The sequence below is a fragment of the Carettochelys insculpta genome, chromosome 12, assembly GCF_033958435.1.
Source record: "Carettochelys insculpta isolate YL-2023 chromosome 12, ASM3395843v1, whole genome shotgun sequence".
Classification (NCBI taxonomy): Eukaryota; Metazoa; Chordata; order Testudines; family Carettochelyidae; genus Carettochelys; species Carettochelys insculpta.
In genome coordinates this window covers 11,456,737-11,476,477 of record NC_134148.1, presented here as the reverse complement: position 1 = coordinate 11,476,477, position 19,741 = coordinate 11,456,737, and the positions used below count along the sequence as shown (strand labels likewise).

Sequence of the window (19,741 nt, the reverse complement as noted above, 5' to 3'; positions counted from 1 at the left end):
CCAGAACGATGACGAGGGCTCCCTCGTCATCACCCTCCCCTCCAAGACGACCAGCAGAGCCTTGACCAAGCTCCTGGAGGTTGCAGCCAGTAGGTACGGGGTGATTGGAATGTCACAGGGCCCAAGGACTGCCCCCTCCCCGCCTGCAGAAATGGGCCTTCAGCCCAAACACCTGGGGAAGGAGGGGGGACACCAAACACAGCCCAACCCTCGCCAGGCAGGAACCCCTCAGCACACGGGATCCCACAGGGCCCATGGGCCATCAGACGGCAGTGGAGCAGGATAAAGGCCAGTGGGGTAGAGGTCAGATAAGAGAGGGCTCAGTCGCCCAGCGGTGTGGAGGGCTGGGATCCACAGCAGCAGTGGCTGCCTCTACCACCCTGGGTCTGGGGCCGTTTGTGGGGTTGGGACCACAGACAGGTATGGGTGAGGTGGGGGTGTCATGGGCTCAGCCAGCAGGGTCCATCATCAGTCAGCCGCCACAGGCCAGCCAAGGAGGCTGCAGTGGGCTAGGAGGCTGTGCCAGGCCACACAAACTCGGCACTGGCAGGACAAGGAGGCGGCTGCTAACTGGGCAGTCATGCAGGAGATAACCGGTGTGCTCTGGGACTGGCTGGCGATGGAGCAGGAGGTGTGGGTGTGGCTGGCTGGGAGCCTGGACATCCTGGCTCAGGCCTTGGCCGTTCGTCTCACGAGCCCAGCTCACAGTTGCCACTCCAGCAGCCATGCCCCCCCCTGCAGCCGCCCCTCCAGTGGCCACAAACCTCCCCAGAGGCACCCACCAAGTGGCAGGCCTGTCCCCGGCCGCCCACATCTAACTGGCTTGGTGTCTCCTGGACAGGTGGGCACACCTGGCCCAGTCCCAGGGCCCCTCCCCCCCACACACCCTGGGGAGGCCGAGCCCATGGCACCCCCCACCTCACCCGTATCTCCCTGTGGTCCTAGGATAGGGGTGTTGGGACAAGCTGGCTGTGAGCCTGGAGGGGCTTGTTGGCCATGCAACTCCTGCCTACAACATCTCCTGGGCCCCTACTCAAAGTAGGGGCTATTGGTGTGTAGACATCTACTTTGAAGTAGAGGGAGCCTGCTTTGAAGTAAGGAGGGGTGCTTTTTGTGTATAGACACTCTACTTCAAAGTTGTTTACTTCGAAGCAAGCAATTTTGGAATTATTTTGTAGTGTAGACATAGCCAATATAATATTAAGATTACAAAATTAAATTGACTGTTTGGCTTCATTGTCTTGCTAGCTCAAGCAATCACCTGAGTTTTGTTCTTAGCCAACAAGCTTCTTGTCACATACAAAACAATCTCAAATTAAGTAGGGCTTTAAGCATGAGTAAACTTATCTGACAGAAAGGGTTGAAGCTTTAACACTGTTGACATTCAAGCTAGCATGCAATCAGGATGCAGCAGAGTGAATTAAAACACATCATCATCTGCTAATCAATCACTCCAGTGGTATTTTGCAATCTGGTAGCTCTCACTGGAGCTGAGCTACTACTTGAACTATCTTAAGTGTACTAACTCAAGCTACATTTTACATGAAAAACAAGCTCAGATTACTAAAGACTGACCTATTGCAGCAACAATACATAAGGGTAATGTCACCAATATAATGGTGCCATAAAACTCATTCCTGCATTGCTAAAATTTTAGCCATGCAACCATATTGCCATAATACTTGAATACTATTACACCAAGAGCCAAATTACAATTCATTTACCAGTAAATTCAAGGCACTTCAAAGTAATTTTATTCAGATATGCTGTTGCAGTCATATCATGGTTTCCAATTCTGGTTTCAGTTCCAAGCTGCAGTACAGTTAGTATATGTAAGGGATGCCCCTCTTCCTGCACCTGTCTCATCAAGGTTACAACGACCTGTGGGCAAAGGAATAAACTAAGGTTATATTCCAATAAATTAGTGACACAGGGGATGTTCTGCATCTTCTCTAGCCATTTTGGAATACGCCCCACCTGCAGTGGCCCCCTGAGGCTGCAACAAACCCCTGCCCATGGTAGGCGGGGAGCAGGGAGCAGTGTTCCAGCCCCTACTGGATGGCCACCCTTGTCACAAGGGCTGTCCAGCCAGGCTAGAGCAGGCAGCCCATAGTGCACCACCACCCACAGTGTGCCCAGGAACCAGGGCTGCTCTGAACAGACTGGAGCACCCCATCCTGTGACATGGACGGGAGCTGCTTTTGATGGGCTGGAGAAGACCATGCCCAAGCAGGCCAGGGACCAGGACACCTCTGGCCTGGCTAGAGCACCCTGCCTGCTGTGCTCCTGGGCCAGACTGTGGCAGATGGGGACTGCTCCAGCCACGCTGGAGAGCCCTCAACCTACAGTGGCACTGTATGCAAGGACACTCTGGCCATGTTGGAGCAGCCCCTGTTGATGGCAGGAGAGCCCCTCCAGCCGCGCTCTCCTCTCCCACCATTTAATTGGTTAACAATTAAACTTAGCATTTACCCAGTTAACTCATTAAAGCGGACTTTACATCACTAGGTGAACAATATGCTATTTTTTAAGATTAATTAATTTAAATTCACAACTAAACAGACAAATGTTCAAGTAAATAACTCTTCTTCCAGGTACAATAATGATAATTAAAAACTCATCTCACCAACCACAACCATATACCCCATCTCAGTGCTTTAAACCTCAACACCTTATGATCTGAGTTAAGTGGGGAAACCAACCATGTGTCCTTATCCAGAGTAATGCTATTTCAGGTAAAACTGAAGATAAAGTAGAAAACATTCCATTATACAGTTAGTTTCATGGAAGCATAAGAAAAATAATAAAGTGCTTGTTAAGAGTACTATAAGGAACACATTCCAGGTGGAGAGGCAGCATGAGAAAAGGCATGAAGACAAGAATGAGAAGCCCAAAAACTATAATGAGTAAAAATTATTAAGGGGGAGAGAGAAGTAGAGACATACAACAATCTTTTAATGAGATATCCCATATTTTCAAATACAACAAGACAAGACCCAGATTCTACTGCCAGTTCTGGCCATGTTGCAGCACAAAGCACATAGAGACTCAACCTGTCCCTAACTGAAGAAGTGAAAATATTCCTGGCATATTGGAAAATTCTCATATTGCCTCCATCTACACTAGCAAGTTCTTTCGAAAGAAGGGGGCTCTTTTGAAAGAGCCCATGGAGCATCTACACACAAAGTGTTCTTTTGGAAATAAATTGAAAGAACGCGGTGTTCGTTTCAAAATCACTCTTCCTTTCCCGTTTCAGGAAGAGCACCACCTTTGGAAAGCTTCTTTCAAAAGAATGTGTGTGTAGACACTCTACAGGGCCCTTCTTTTGAAAAATAAGCCTTTATTTTTGATCCCTGGCCTGTTTTTTTTAAAGAGTGGGGGCTGTGTTGACGCACTCTTTCAGAAGAGATCTTCCGGAAGAGCTTCTTTCGAAAAATCTCTGTAGTGTAGACATAGCCACTATGTAAAGCAGCACAATCTAATCCTATGGCAACAGTCCCCCAATCTCTATCATGGGAGCACGTCACTGACATCTGCACTCTGCCAATTTTTCACTATACCCCCACATTGGCCAGAGCTAAGGGGATCAAGTTGATACAGTTTACAAGAGACCTGGGACCAGAAGCAGAACATTTCACACTCAGACAGCCTTTATCACCAACTCCTGAAAGCAAATTGGATTCATATCAGGCAGCTAATCACAGTTGCTGGACTGCCCCCCACCCTCTCAGAGAAGGCCATATTTGGGCCAGTGTTTATAGTGCAAATCAGAGCATGTAATTAAGTCTGACTTCATGAGAAACTTAGAGGTTCTTTTCACTTTGCGGATGAGAATTTTTATTTTCCATTTTGCACCTCTTCTAAAAGCTAGGTGATTCTAGAAACTATTTTTGGACACCAAATGATATATTTGATGGAATTTTCAAGATTTTCTTTTGTTTCATTTTATTTCCAGTGTTACACAACAGTATGATCTTGCAAAACATCAAAAGCACAAGGTTTTTGATAATTACGTTTAATTTTTGTCCATTTTAAACTACCTAGGGAAATTATTCTTTTCTATAGCCCTATCCATCTCCTACCAATACTTTTTCATTGGCTGTGCATATAACGTACAGGTAGCTGAGAACTGCTGGACAAAAAAGAAAGAGATATTGGGGACCAGGAAATTGGCATTGATTTAATCTGAATTCCACCCACCTCTGATATCCTTAACCAAGGTCAGAGGATCTTGCTGAACTGGCTTTATCATTAATCTGTCCTGGCTGGTGCAAAGCAACCAAAGAGATATAAAATCTGGTCCATCCAGTCAGCCACAAAAAAGATATTGTACAGTAAAACACATACCTCTTTTATTTCAAAATTAAGGAGCATGTTGGTTACATCTTCACATAATGCTACTTTTGTTGGATCAAGTAACCTTTCCTGTGAAGTACTTTCTTTCTGTGTTGACAGAGGTATCTCAGTTCCTTTAATTTTTCCTGCCATTTTCAATAACTGGTTAATTTCATTTGAAAAAATGTTACTACAATTCATTTCAAACATGAAACACATTCTATGTATTTTTATTTAAAAATTTTTAGTAATAATGTACAAAATTTCTTTCAACCGAGCCTTTAATGAACACTAACATTTAAAATTTAATATTGCAGAAGAGTAACTCTTACCTTCCTCTTGCATTATTGGTTTTGTTTTACTTAACATTTCATCTGCTTCCCCAAGGTTTTCTGTCAATACTTTGAGCAGAACATTCAAATCCTCTTGATTTAGAATAACCTGTGAAGTAACAGCTTAATGTTTTTAAGAATGAATTGTATCTCTGTTCCTTTTACTATTCAGCTACATCCGCAAAGCAATTCTTTGTGGTACCAATATATTACTCTTTATTTATCAAATTTCATTCAGCAGTACCACTCAAAAGAATCAACCACTATAATACGGGTTTCATAAACGCAGCTCTAGCTCTAACTATCTAAAAAATATAAAAATAACCAAACAAACAAACAAAAGTTACTGGGTAATGACTTTCAGGACTATGAAAAGGAAACTGTACAATGGAATTTAGCCTTATTTACAAGATGTTCCTTCTAAAAGATGCCTATGTGGTTTAACTCATCTGGTTTTCCTTGTATACAGATACATTCTTGATTACAGTGTATTTTGTTTAACAGTTTAAACTCATTCTAGTTTAATGTTCTTGTTCAATGAATTATTTCTAAAACGGTTTTTTAAAAAAAAACAAAAAAACAAAAAAAACCTCTCAAACCTAACCTAAGATGAGTCAGTTCTTGGTCACAGAATCATAGGGCTGGAAAGGACCTCAGGAGGTCATCTAGTCCAGCCCCCTGCTTCAAGCAGGATCAACCCCCACCAAGTCATCCCAGACAGGACCTTGTCAAGCCAGGAGTTAAAAGCCTCGAGGAATGGAGAATCCACCACCTCTCTAATAATAGATTAACCATTCTATGGTTAAATGACCTACATAGATTTAACCATCCAATGTGATTTTTTTTAAAAACACAAATATTTATAGAATTGTTATCAATGTAAGGGGTCACACTGTCAGAGTACAATAAGTTAGTAGCATTTTTTAAAAAATACTATGCTTACATTCATTGTGTCAAGATGCCCTTTGATTTCCAACACAGGAATTTTGTGATACCAAGCTGCAGCTAGATTTCGATTCACAGACAGATTCAGATTAATAGGATGAAGTATCTGGATGTCAGGCTGTGAAAAACCAGGCTTTACAACTATCCTAGGAAACAAAGAAGCAATAAAACAATGAAACACCTTAAACAAAATAAAAACTAACAAACAAAAACAAACACTGAGTTCAAACACACATTCAAAAACACCTTAATGTTCAAACATGTTTGTTTTCATAAACAGAACACTATTTAAGAAGAGGCTGTCTTTCACTCTCATTCAACTCACTGTTTAATGATTTACAACTTTACTTACCTGAACAACAGATAACCACCTTTTTATCCTACATTTATCAACTATTTTAAGCAATATTAAAAATATATTTTATTCTACTCACATGGAGTTCTCAATGACAGAGAAGTTACATTAACTAACTTCATACCACGTAAATTACTATTAACTCTTGAATTCTCAGTTCAAGTTGGTAAAATAAGCTATCATACCTAGACAGCTTAAGTTTTGTGAGTTGCACATCCATTTTATCAATGACTGGAGGAAGTAAGCAGCCTTCAGCAGATATCATGCTAAACTTATTTTGTACCCTGATCAAACCAAGATCTATCAGAACAGCATTGTCGGAGACTGAAGACTGAGGTATGATAATAACTGGTGCTTTCAGGTGAATATCCATGGAAATGCGAAAACTTCTCTGAGCCAGATCTTTCACACTGGTAGCAGCCTTTTCTGCAGCTTGAACTGTAGCAGCACTCACTGCCTCCTTTGCAGTTTGAAAGTTGTTCAGGAAGTTCTGTAACAAGTATAAGAAGGTGGAAAGGAAAATAAAGACAGCTTAACTAATTTCCTATTGTATAACTAATAGTAAGAAGCAAGTTTCTTATTTGTTAACTTTTTCTCATAACAAGATTGCCTGGATTGACTAATGGGGTATGCCCTCATATCTGTCAATCAAGAAGGAAGGTATCAATGACCATTTTTGCACATATTTACAACCTTATCATCTATTCCCTAACAAGAAAGCTCTTCAGTTTGGTGTCTTCTTGACATGCCTTTTCACTTGGTACTTCTCCCTGCTCCGTTTTCTGTCTTCAAAGCAGTACTTAACTAGTGAGTGAGTACATCCATGTCACAGCAACATGTAAAAATAAAACAAGATAGATATCTGATTCTCCTACACATTGATGTTGGGCGAAGGTGCTGCTTGGGAAAGCAAGCTCCCCAGGCTGCAGCCACATCCACCCCCATCCTCTGCTCAGCCTACATCCCTGCCCAAACTCTGCAAGGCCTCTCCCCTGCCTCCCCACACTTTCCCTCTTCTATTGTGTCCCTCTCTTTGATCCACCCCCTTTCAATCAAATCCATATACCCAGATCTGTGTTCTCCAGGGATGTCAGATAATCAAGCTTCTACTGTATATGCCTGAAACTCCAAACATTTAAGGCAAAAGCTGAATACTCAGATTGTTTATCTATGCAAGAAATTTTGAAGATGTGATTTCATAATCTTCAGCAACAAACTAAATATTTAAAGCAAACTTTAAACTAAGGTATTGTAGACTTACTACAGTAATACACAGCTATTTTTATCAGTAGATTCAGAAACCAACAGCGTATAACTTTGGCGTGGCTCACGTCACTTAAATGGTTTCATTACCACTTAATGGTTCTTTCACAAGTTTAACATTATACGAATAGGTCTGGCAAGCTGGACAGTTTGGGGAAGGATTCTCCAATTGCAATAGCTTGCTGTGGGAGCTTATAGGAATGATCAGAATAGGAATGGACAGAGGTGAGAAGATAACCACTAAGAACCAGGGAAGGCATTGCCTTGCCTCTTACCATTCTCCGCTAGCAAGAGTACCCCAGGTAGAGATGAATTCACACAGACTATGTCTAGACTGCAGGCTTCTGTTGGAAGAGAAGTCTGCTGCATCCAGAACAGATGTGTTTTGCCAAGATCCCTGGTATACTTGTGCCACAAGGCAGAAGGAATGTCTCAGCAGATGGGCTTTTCCTGACATTTGGCTCCATGCAGACAGGCCAAATGTTGAGAAAGCCTCTTCTGACAACTGTCGGCAAAAGATACGCAAATCACAGAGCGCAATTTGCCTCTTTTGCAGTCTAGACACACCACAGATTAGTCCTTGAATTCACCTTTTTTCTACATGGTGGCAAGAGTTGCAGGGCAATCATCTCTAAGCTGTAAGTTAATCATGAGTCTATCATGTCGTAACCTTCATGAAAGCAAAAAACTGTCTTTTTTTCTTCCTTCCAGTCTGAAGTTGGGTAAAGAGCAACTAGGACTTCCTCCTCTATTTGGTACAGTTAAGCTGTAGTTTAAATACTTCTATGGGAATGAAGTAACTATCAGGATCTTACTCAGTTTAGCAAGCGTGGGAGCAAAATATCCTGGGTTAATTTGGAGACCAGAACTTCTAACAGAAAGGTGACTGGTTTAGACTTTATCTGATGTTTCAAGAGTTCTGTCCATAAACCAGGCAAAAAAAGTTAAGATGCCCGAAAAGAGATAACAAATGTTTGAGTTTGTAAGATGAATATTTTGTTCACTGATAGAGAGCTCTGAAAAATCAGGAAGGAACTTTCTAGAATGCCAGCCTCTCGATGGATGGATTTCTGGGACTTTACCAAGTAAATTAATGCCATGTATGTGCTTGTACAGGTTCCTGTGGACAAGTGTAGGTACTTTAATAGCTGAGGCAGCAAGAAATCTAGACAAGATAGCACCTCTGCCAGAGATATAAGCTGCTCCTCCAAGCAAATCAAGAAGCAAGTTGAGGAGCATGTCTGCCAAGAGGAGAGAAAAGGTGTAGCCAGGCATAAAACAATTTGGAAATTCACTAGCACTTTCCAGTTTTATAGTGCAAAGACAAACCACCCACCCCAGATCCGTGCCTCTTTCACAACAAAAACAAAATTCAATGCATGCGTACATTAATACAGAAAATTTGAAAAAAACTGGCAACAATACAGTCAAGCTTGTGAAACTGACAATATTAACCTTTATGCTCTTTTGTCTATTTTAATTTTTAAAAATTTAGTAAATGGGGGCTTCTTCAGAGTCTTCCCAGAAGGAATATTAAAAAATACTGGAGATTCTAATAACTCTAGATTTAACAATATACATGATAGAAACAAATACATTTTCTCGCTCTATATAAGGTTTTACATATACAAATATGCTAGCATATAATTCAGCAACAACATCACAATGAACAAACTTAATTATGTCACTCTCCTCTCCATCAGAACTGTTATTTCTTAATTTCCTGATTAACAGCTTGTTTTTCCACTTAATCATGTTTGTACCAACAGTCCACAACTTTAATCACTTTAATGAATTTCAGAACTCAGATTTTCAAAGACAGCTAATGAGCTCAACAGCCAGTTCTCATTAGTTTTAATGTAAATTGGGTATTTGAATAATTTTAATTATTTAACTGGATATTTTATCATTTCAAAGGGCCAAAGGTACAGTTGTTTCTAGTATTCCTAAAAGAATCTGTTCAAATTTTCCTAAAACAATCAGAATTAGAAGTGACAAATTAACAAGCAAAAAGCCTTGTAAAAGGAATGCACTAAAAATACATTAAAATGCTGTGCCTTATTTAAAAGCAAAAGAGGATCGAACTGGAATATAAATTCTCCACAGAGGTCATCAAGAGCATTCTACCGGATAAAAGAACAGGGCCATTGGACAAACTGGGACACTCATTTAACAACAGTGTTGTAAACAGATTATCCTGCTCAAAGAGGTATCTAAACAATCTTCACCAGTGGTTTTTTACAATGATTCATTTGTATGTCAACACATTTGCAGACTTAGTGAAAGGAATCAAAACTCGTTATGCACATGGCACAGAAACATTGCCTTTTGCTCACAAATCAGCCCCAGAAATCCAACATGTCTAAAGAAAACAATACTCATTAACTGCTTCTTTAAGTAGTAAATTTTTCAGTTCACCGTTCTGAAACATGAGAACAGAGGCTCTAGAGACTTCAGCTTTGAAAGTACATCCCACTTACGAGTCTGAATCCTGTAAACTAGAAAAAATCATCTAACCCTCCTCAATTTTACAAAAAGGAGCAATAAAGCAAATGGAAAAATCTCATGAGCTATAGGTTAAGGCAGTGATAACCTCTAATGCTGGATAAAACATAGTGTTTGAATCATCACCAAGGTGTTTTTTTTTTGTTTTTTTAAGTATTATAAAGGAGCTTCAAGCACTTGCCGATAAAGTACAACAAATACTAAAATTAAACATTTATAATACAAATTAATTAATGCTCATCTAGCCCTTGACTGTATACTATGTATTTCAGACAGTAATTATGTCATTTTTGTAATAGCAACTAAAAGTTATCAGCTTCCTTGATGAGGAGATACTCAACACTGAACTGTTAATTTAGTACAGTCTTACCAGAAGCGACATGAGGAATTTATGAAGATAAACTATCTGAATGCAGCCCACTTTTAGGGAGACAATACCATCTGCTTTGGACATATCAGTGTATGCTTCTCCCTCAGTAGCATCTGGATACAGTGCCAGGTTGAAACTGAAGACTTCATCTCCTACTATAGAGACAGCCTGGAGAAGACAGGAACAGGATCCTCATATGCTATTCCCAGTTATGAAGTAAAACAAAAATTTTAATCTACTTTTCACATCAGTACACTTCTGGAGATTACTAAATAGATGAAGTAAACTGAATATGTAAACAGCAGACAAAAGCATTTACATTAGTCCAACAGATACTCAAAAGGTTCTACTTTAAAGTTAAAAATAATCTGCACGCTCATTTTTCAAATACAAAATCCATCTGCTAATTTACTTTTAAAACCATACAATAATTGTTATTTTAAACCCATCTAGAGACATTTTAGTTTTTTCAGTGATCCTCTCTAATGCAGTACATGCATGCAACAGTGTAACTCATTTAGTATTGAAGTCAATCCAAGTTAGAAGTATTCAGGCACAAAAATCTATCCAATTACTCCATGCTCCACTTAAAAATATTCACTATCAGAGAGGTAGCCGAGTTAGTCTGTACTATCAAAAAACAACAAGAAGTCCTGCGGCACCTTATAGACTAACATATTTTGGAACATAAGCTTTCATAGGCATAGGCCCAACAAAGCGGGTCTTTGCCTACAAAAAGCTTATGCTCCAAAATATATGTTAGTCTATAATGCACCGCAGGACTTAAAAAAACTACAGCGCTCATTTAAAATATACAAAATTCAGCACATAGGTACAATATAAACTACTTATAACTAAAATTTCTCATACTTAGAGCACAGAAATTTATTATGTGATCTGAGATTTCTTAAAAATTTCTTTAAGGCACTTTACTCCTACGATCACAAAAAATTTTTTTAATTGTTAGCTGTTCACACTGCTTTACAATAATCCAATAATGTGTCTATAGTTAAACTTCCTTTTTGGCATGAGCATCAATAATTTGCAGTCTAAGTCCAAGAGTAAGTGGTTAAACATCAAGGAGCTACGGAATAGTGACAGCATCTGTCTGGGTGCTGTGTAACATTCTCCTCATTTATTTATGCATGCAGCCCAGTCATTTTGTGCCTGATAACTGCAGACAAAATTTGATCCCTTAATATTTGCTTTGCACTGTAATCATTTTTATCAGAGCTCACAATTTCCTGTATTATCATTAATGCAGCCCTTGACTACACACCAAATTCTTTGCATGGGTCCCCCATCAAAAGTTGTCACCCACCCAGTTTAGTAACTGTTTTAAGCACATCTTTAAATGTCTTAACATAGCTACTAAGGCAGTAAGTCAAAAAAAAAAGGCTGCTGGGAACTATTAGTGTTAGCTTCTTGATTATATATGTGTTTGAAGTCTCAGGATCTTCACTAATACTGATTTTGCAAGACTGTCTCCATTTTAGAAAAAGCAATAGAGATTATTGGACTAACACTAATAAGAAGAAGAAACGATCTTCCTTGAGAAGTTGCAAGTTCCATGTTTTGTGGTTTTCATATAATTTTCAGTACTGTAGGTAAAAGTAAAGTACAATCATATATAAATGTTTATTAATTTATTGTTTATTGATTGATTTTTAAACAAGTATAAAACAATAATCAATTCAGTATAATCATCCGAAAGGTAGAAATGATCATTTCTAATAGCAAGACAAAAAACTGGTACCAAAACTTAGGCCAGGGCTACTCTAGGAGGTAAAATCAATTTTAGATATGCAAATCCAGCTACAAAAATTGTGTAGCTAGAGTTGACTTATCTAGAGTCTATTTTTGCAAAGGTCCACTTAGCAGGAGGTCCTTCCCTTACCCCTCCTGCACTGCTACACGTACCAGGGTCAAAAGCCGTGCCACTACAGGTCAATATGGCACATCCCCACTAAGCTTACTACATCAAACTCCAGAACATCAACCACATTGATCTTCCCATAAGTGTAGGAGTACCCTGAAATAACATGCAATTATCCTCATTTTATAACAAAGTCTTAATCTTTTGATTTGTAATAATGCTGCCTATTACATTAGCAAAGAGGGATTTTAACTTTAAATATGTTACCTCCTGCAAAACTCAGTGTTCTTCACCAAGGTGACAGGACCTACGTAACTACCCAAATGTGAATGCATTTCACTTTTATTGAAACCTGCAATACTCCCTGGCTATTCTGGTGCTTGGGACTCAAAACATAATTGCTATTGTGCCAAATGGAGATTTTTGTGATTGAAGATCAATACAACCTACAATTAGATTGCTGGATAAAGACATGCATTTAAAGTCTGCATGAGAGACAGCACGCTATGCAACTGAACTAATTAATGAACATTTAGGAATAAAATATATTATCAATGGTTTCCCATTTTACAATTTCACCTAGAAATCACATACATCTTGTATGCAGCACTGATATAGCCTTGCAGTCCCAGGATAATACCTTGTAAAATCTGGTCCCAGGAAACGTATTACCTTAGCCACCATGGGTCCAGCAAGCTGACAGCCACTGCAGGCCGGGGGCCAGGAGTGGGGTGGCCCAGCATCATGCCTCCTGGAACAGGTGGAACTTAAAGGCAGAGGGAGCAGAGCAGTGGAGTGCTGTTCCCATGGAATGTCAAAGGCGCTCAGAGCTTGCAGCAGCAGCTGCCAGGAGAACTCTGGGTCCCTTTAAAATGCCAGGCCCCTATGCAGCTGCCCCTTCCCCTCACACCCATGTCAGCTGGACTTGCTGAGTCTGTAGCACCATATCTTGGTAGAACTTAAAAAAATCTGACATTTAAAGCTGTTGGGGTAAACAGTTCTGTCACATATAACATATATACATAAAAGTAACTACAAATAGGAATACCCCTTTACCGTGAATCATACCTTTTTATGAATAGTCCTTGAATCAACATCTATTACAATTATATCTTTAAGATGGGCAAAGAGCAGAGTGTGACTTGGCTGGAGCAAGAGCGATGAATCAATACCTGCAGGGCAGTGAAATATAAATACCATTCCAAATCACCTAGTAACGTTATTTGTTTCAGAAATGTCTGTTTAGTAGCTTTATTTAGGATAGACAGTTCATTAATTCCTGCAAGAGCTCTGAAAACCTATTGCTAAAACAATGTGAAGCAGGAGGTGGGGGGTAACAGTCAGATGCTCCTGGGGTCGGCATGGAGCAACAGGTACCGCACTTCCAGCCACCAGCACTGTTCACTGGGGCTGGCCGGCCCAGGATAGCAGGGGCTGTGCTGCCCAGCTGGCAGCTGCTCCACAGCTTGCCAGGCTTGTGGGGGCATGCTTGCTTGCTGTCTCTCTGTGGTCCTTCTGGAGTATAAATTCCCTGCTACCAGATCCCCACCTTTCCATTTGATGAGAAATGATCATGTTCCACGCACATCCCATTGTCCTGGCACAACCAACCCCTGGCTTTGCTTTAAGTTAAGAGGAAGCTGCATACTAAATTTGGTGGTCCTTGCTCTAGCTCCTAGTTTAGGAGGAATTTTATATCATGTGTCATTACATTTGGGGCACCAGAAATAGATCCCAAAAAAGTTAAAGACCAAGTGGGTAAGTAAGATATACTTTATAGCCAAGTAGAACAAAAAGTATCTAGTACTTATTTACTAGCAAGTCTAGTAATCACTTTTTTTTTAACTGAAGACATTACCTTGAATTTTGATCTCAGCAATATTGTTCTTTTCATCACACACATTTAAACAGAAGGCATCCAACTTGGCAAACAGCCTGAAGTTAACAACATCCTTATCCTTGGCAGTTTTGGTCACTAGTAAGTAAAAACAAAGAATTTGATGCTGCAGTTTTTTTTTAAAAAATTACTCTGAAGCCCTTCTGCCCCGTCAAGTAGACAAATGGCACATCAATCCATCAATGGCAGTGATAATCTTGACAGAGTTCCAGATGACCAGTAGCATTTAAACTGTTCAGATCTAGTCTATAGGTCGGGGCAGGGAACTTACAGCTCTCCTCCCCAGCATCTAACCCACTGCATGGTGGGAGGTGCAATGCACTGAGCTTCACAAGCCAGGGCCAGATCCAACCCACAGGCTCTGCCTGGTGGGGCCGGGGAAAGAAAAGCAGCTCTGCACTTTACCACCACTGCCGCTCTCCCTTATTCTCCCCCAGCTGGGGCAACGGCAGCACCAAGAAGCGCTGCCTGGAAGCTTTTCCCCCATCACTCTCATTGGCTGGAATTGAAGGCAATAGGAGAAGTAGGCAGCACAGTGCCTAGGAGAACCGTGGGACATGTGTGCCTCCCACAAGGTGGTGTGCCAGGTAAGTGCCCTCCCTCATGCAGGCCCCAGACCCCTACCCCTTCTTCTACACACCTCTCCTGCTCAGACCCCTCACCCTAAGCCCACTTCCTGGCAGCCTCCTCTCATTTCGGCCCCAATGAAGAGCCCAGAGAGGCCCACAAAATCTGCTAGCTCTGGCCCCTGTAGGATTTGGACCTGGAATGCAAGGGGAAGATAGGGAGTGTTTTTTTGTTTTTTTTTCTTTCCCTGTTTTTCAGTCAAGGACCACATCAGTGAGATAGGTGTATTTTGTAGGTTGAGGAGGGGATGGGTTTTGTTTTTGTTTTCCTTCTTGTGTGGGTCCCAACTGATTTTTCTGTGGGTTAGTGGCTACCAACCTAAAAAATGTTTCCCAGCCTCTGCTGTAGGTCATGTTTTAAATACCAGCAGTTGCCCAGTTGCCTGCTGAAAGTACAACAACAAATTTTGCTGCCTCTGGAGGAATGACAATTTCAGAGTAATCAAATGTGGCTACATTAAGTGTTAAGTGCAATGTTAGAGAAACAAATTTGTAGATAAACATAAATTATAACTGTTATGATCATTGAAAAATATTTTCTAGATACAAAATACCATGAGGATTTTGTCCATGTACATTTACTATTTTCATTTTTAAATGTATCCCTCAGATAAAGTGATTTCTTAAAAATTGAGACTAAATCTGTGTTCATTAATAACAACATTGACATGGTTAAAAATGATGCTCAGCACTGAAGTTTAAATGCTCAAAGTTTAACTATCTCTGTAGTAATTGTTAAAGGGTTTCATATAAAGGAAAAAATATAAGGAGCACCCATAAACAGATTATTTAGCTTGATAAACTGCTTCAGACTGCTCTTCTGCCAGATGACTCCATTTCATGACCCATGTGACACTTGCCAAGTATGTTTTATAGCTCCTGGGAAGGTGGCACAGACTGCTGCCTCTGTCACCAACCGTGCTCAAAACCTAACTGAAGACGAGAAATCATCTTTCCAGAAGTTTCATATAAGTAACATCTTAATTGAAAGCCTTTCAATAAGTCATTTAGTTGCAAAAGCCATTTCAAAAATAAACAATTATAAAAAACAGATGTATTTGCACTTTTTCCACAAAGAATTTCTTTGTACTCAATCCATTATCTGAGGTATTATTTCAATTTTATTACTGTGTGAAAATGAAAGTTAAAACTAACTGTAAAGATTTTTCTGGATCTTCCCTGCCACAAGAACAAAGGCAGTTAATGAAACACTGAAAATTACTAATACAAAGTGCATATTCAGGAGCTGAAAGGGCCACCTAAACTAATGAAAAAGTGACAGCAACCAACTTGAAGCTAAACAAGCATAAAAAAGTATGTTTTCTCATAACATTAAAAAGGATATAAAAACTCTGCAGTGAGCACCTTTCTCTTCACACACACACACCCTGCAGCTGTGACAGCAAGCACTCCACAACTCATCCCTGACTATATTTACAAGCAACCTACATGTGAAAAACAGAACAGGATACCAATCCAAGGAAACCTCTCCATGACTTCAACACATAAGAGGAAATTAAGACACTGCCAAGGGATTAACTTTAACATTCATCATGTTTTTCATGGTAGAACATCTTAACTGAAAAGCTTCTCCTTTTAATTACTAAGGGGTTAAGCCTTGTATTTTTACAGGGTAAAGAGAAGCTGAATGCTGGCAAACAGAGATCCAGTAGGCTCTCACTGGATGTAAGATTCCTAATACCGACTGACAGACCTGTCTTAAGACAGCGCCTTAAAAGGCTTCTTCTAAATAACTGATTTGCACGTTTTCTTCAGTTTCATAAGATGCAATTAAGATCGCTTATTTTCCCAACAAGCATGAGGTGACGTCACAAGGTTATTTTAGGAGGGGTGCAGCATTACTATGCTTACTTCTCTGCTACCTTCAGACCTGGGTAGCTGGACAGCCAGGGCTATTGGCTGGTTGCCCAGCTCTGAAAGCAGTGCCCCAACAGCAACTGAAAAATAAGGGTGGCAATGACAGTAATACCATACCTTGACAGCCTTACTTCTGTGCTGCTGGTGGCAGCAGCTCTGCCCGGTGCTGCTCTTAGGATTATGGGGTCTTAACACAGTATTGTTAAACTGCTGCTCCTATGCCCAATGGCAGCTGAGGGAGGGGACTCTTATCTTCAGAAAAGAGAAGTTACTCACCGTAGTAACGGTGGTTCTTCGAGATGTGTCCCCGTGGGTGCTCCACAATAGGTGACGGCTTGGCCAGCGCCGCAGATCGGATCTTCCAAGCAGTTTCTGCCGGACCGCGCATGCGCCGGCGCGCGCCGCTCCCTTGCGCGCTCCTGGCCACGTGCACGATCCGGTCCCCGCCAGTTCCTCGACCAACCGCCTCGGGTGCCCCTGCAAAACACTAACAGAGATCCGAAGCGGGGAGGATGGGCGGGAAGTGGAGCACCCACGGGGACACATCTCGAAGAACCACCGTTACTACGGTGAGTAACTTCTCTTTCTTCTTCGAGTGTCCCCGTGGGTGCTCCACAATAGGTGACTACCCAGCAGTAACCCAAGATAGGAGGTGGGTAATTGGATTATGTGCAGCTTGTCCCCGAGAGGACCGCTGCAGAGAGACGGGTATCCTCTTGGAATACCCTATGAAGGGCATAATGTTTGGCGAAGGTGTCGTAGGATGACCAGGTCGCCGCTCTGCAAATGTCTTTCAATGCAACGCCCTTGAAAAAGGCTGTTGATGCTGCCACCGCCCTGGTGGAATGAGCCCTGGGAGTGGCCGACAAAGGAGTCTTTTTGAGCTCGTAGCACATTTTTATGCAGGATACAATGTGCTTTGAGATTCTCTGCGATGAGAGACCTTCTCCTTTCGATTTGGGAGCGAGGGAGACTAGGAGTCTATCCGTTTTCCGGAAGGACTTGGTCCTGTATACGTAGAAGGCTAGCGCCCTCCTCACGTCCAGGAGGTGTAGGTGCGCCTCTTCGCTGGAGTTATGAGGCTTTGGATAAAACGAGGGTAGAACAATAGGTTCATTGATGTGAAACTCGGAAGAAACTTTGGGAACAAAGGCTGGATGCAGCCGTATGGTTACCGCCTCCTTGGAAAAGACAGTGCAGGGTGGCGTTGCCATGACTGCCGCAAGCTCGCTCACCCGACGAGCTGACGTAATTGCAAGAAGAAAGGTCGTCTTTATTGTAAGGAGGCGAAGGGGAACCGTGGCCAAGGGCTCGAACGGTGGTCCCATGAGTGTGGTAAGCACCAGGTCCAAGCTCCACGAGGGTGGAATCGGTTTCCGAGGGGGGTAGAGGTTTACCAACCCTTTGAGGAACCTGGTAACCATAGGGTGGGCGAACACCGTGTGCCCTCCATCCTCATGTCTGAACACCGAGATGGCGGCAAGGTGGACCTTTAACGAGGATAGCGAGAGTCCTGCTCTCTTGAGGTCCAGTAAATACTCTAGAATTGTAGGTATAGGCACCGAAAGGGGGGCCAGCTGCTTGGTAGAACACCAAGCCATGAAGCGAGTCCATTTTTGTTTATAGGTTTTCCTAGTGGAAGTCCTCCTGCTACTTTCTAGGACTTGCTGTACTTCCACTGTGCATGTGCTCTCTAGGGAGCTGAGCCATGGATTAGCCACGCTTGCAGTCGCAGGCTTTGGGGGTGCGGATGCACTATGGACCCCTGGGCTTGCGTGAGCAGATCCGGCGCCACCGGAAGAGGCATCGGTGGGCGGTCCGACATGCGCAGGAGTAGGGGGAACCATTGTTGGCGATCCCACGTTGGGACTATCAGGATCATCCGAGCCTTTTCTCTCCTGGCTTTTTGCAGAACCTTGTGGATCAGCACTGCGGGGGGAAACGCGTAAAGCAGGGGGCCCCCCCACGGGATCGCGAACGCGTCCCCCAGGGACCCCCGGCCCAGCCCTGCTCTGGAGGAGAATCGTGGGCACTGTTTGTTGTGCTGAGTGGCAAAAAGATCTATTTGGGGAAACCCCCATGCGTGGAAAATCGGCTGTAGTAGATCGGGACGGATCTGCCACTCGTGGGTGAGCGCAAAACGCCTGCTCAACTGGTCTGCCTTCACGTTGTGCGCGCCCGGCAAGTATGAGGCTCTCAGGATTATATCGTGGGCGATGCACCAGTTCCATAGGCGGATTGCTTCCGCGCATAAGGTACGGGATCGAGCTCCTCCTTGCCTGTTTATGTAAAACATGGTGGAGGTATTGTCTGTACTGATCCCGACGACTTTGCCTTGTATACGGTCTCGAAAGTGTTTGCAGGCGTTGAACACTGCTCTGAGCTCTAGAACATTGATATGTAGAGACTGTTCCGTGGGTGACCACAGTCCTTGAGCCACCTCTTCGCCCATGTGCGCTCCCCACCCTATGAGGGAGGTATCCGTAGTGAGGAAAACCGATATTTGCGGCTGATGGAAGGGTACCCCTGTCAGCAAGTTCCCGGGGTTTATCCACCATTGCAGGGATTCGCGCACCCCAGGTGAGGGCGACACCACCCTGTGAACGGTGTGTACTGCCGGCTTGTATACACTTGCCAGCCAGTGTTGCATGCTGCGCATGTGCAACCTGGCGTTCTGTACCACAAACGTCGCCGCTGCCATGTGGCCCAGCAGCTGCAAGCACGTCAAGACCGGCACTGTAGGGCTGAAGGTGATGACCTGCACGAGGGAACCGATGGCTCGAAAGCGAGCCTCTGGTAGGTATACTCTCGCCGAGACCGAGTTTATGCGAGCCCCTATGAACTCTATGTCCTGTGAGGGGTCTATCTTTGATTTTGCCAGATTGATAACCAGGCCAAGTGAGGAGAACGTGTTTGCTGTGACGCGTATCATGCGGAGAACCTCCCTTTTCGAGGTCCCTTTGAGCAGGCAGTCGTCCAGATACGGGAAAATAAACACCCCCTGTCTGTGCAGGTAGGCTGACACCACTGCCAAGGTCTTGGTGAAGACTCTGGGGGCCGAGGAAAGGCCAAACGGTAGGACCTTGTATTGGAAGTGTTCGTTGCCCACCATGAACCGGAGAAAACGCCGGTGAGCCGGATGGATGGTTATGTGGAAGTACGCGTCTTGTAGGTCGAGGGCTGCGAACCAGTCTCCATCGTCCAGTGCTGTAAGGATGGAGGCAATCGTGATCATCCGAAAACGTTGCTTGCGTAGATACCTGTTGAGGCCACGAAGGTCTAAGATGGGCCTCCAGCCTCCTGTCTTTTTCTCCGTCAGGAAATACCGAGAGTAGAACCCTTTCCCTTGCAGTTGCTCC

The 19,741-nt window shown here is 42.8% G+C and overlaps 1 protein-coding gene across 3 annotated transcripts in view; it reads right to left on the bottom strand.

Moving 5' to 3' along the window:
- The window catches only part of VPS13C (vacuolar protein sorting 13 homolog C), a 262,583-nt gene that overhangs the window by 174,362 nt on the left and 68,480 nt on the right, over positions 1-19,741 (bottom strand). For all 3 annotated transcript variants that reach the window (XM_075007275.1, XM_075007277.1, XM_075007276.1), the window contains exons 30-37: positions 13,840-13,956; positions 13,050-13,153; positions 10,106-10,273; positions 6,153-6,457; positions 5,611-5,758; positions 4,668-4,776; positions 4,348-4,481; positions 1,725-1,881 (exon numbers count right to left, since the gene is read on the bottom strand). In XM_075007275.1, coding sequence (XP_074863376.1) covers positions 1,725-1,881; positions 4,348-4,481; positions 4,668-4,776; positions 5,611-5,758; positions 6,153-6,457; positions 10,106-10,273; positions 13,050-13,153; positions 13,840-13,956 — 1,242 coding nt within the window. The remainder of the gene's footprint in view (positions 1-1,724; positions 1,882-4,347; positions 4,482-4,667; positions 4,777-5,610; positions 5,759-6,152; positions 6,458-10,105; positions 10,274-13,049; positions 13,154-13,839; positions 13,957-19,741) is intronic.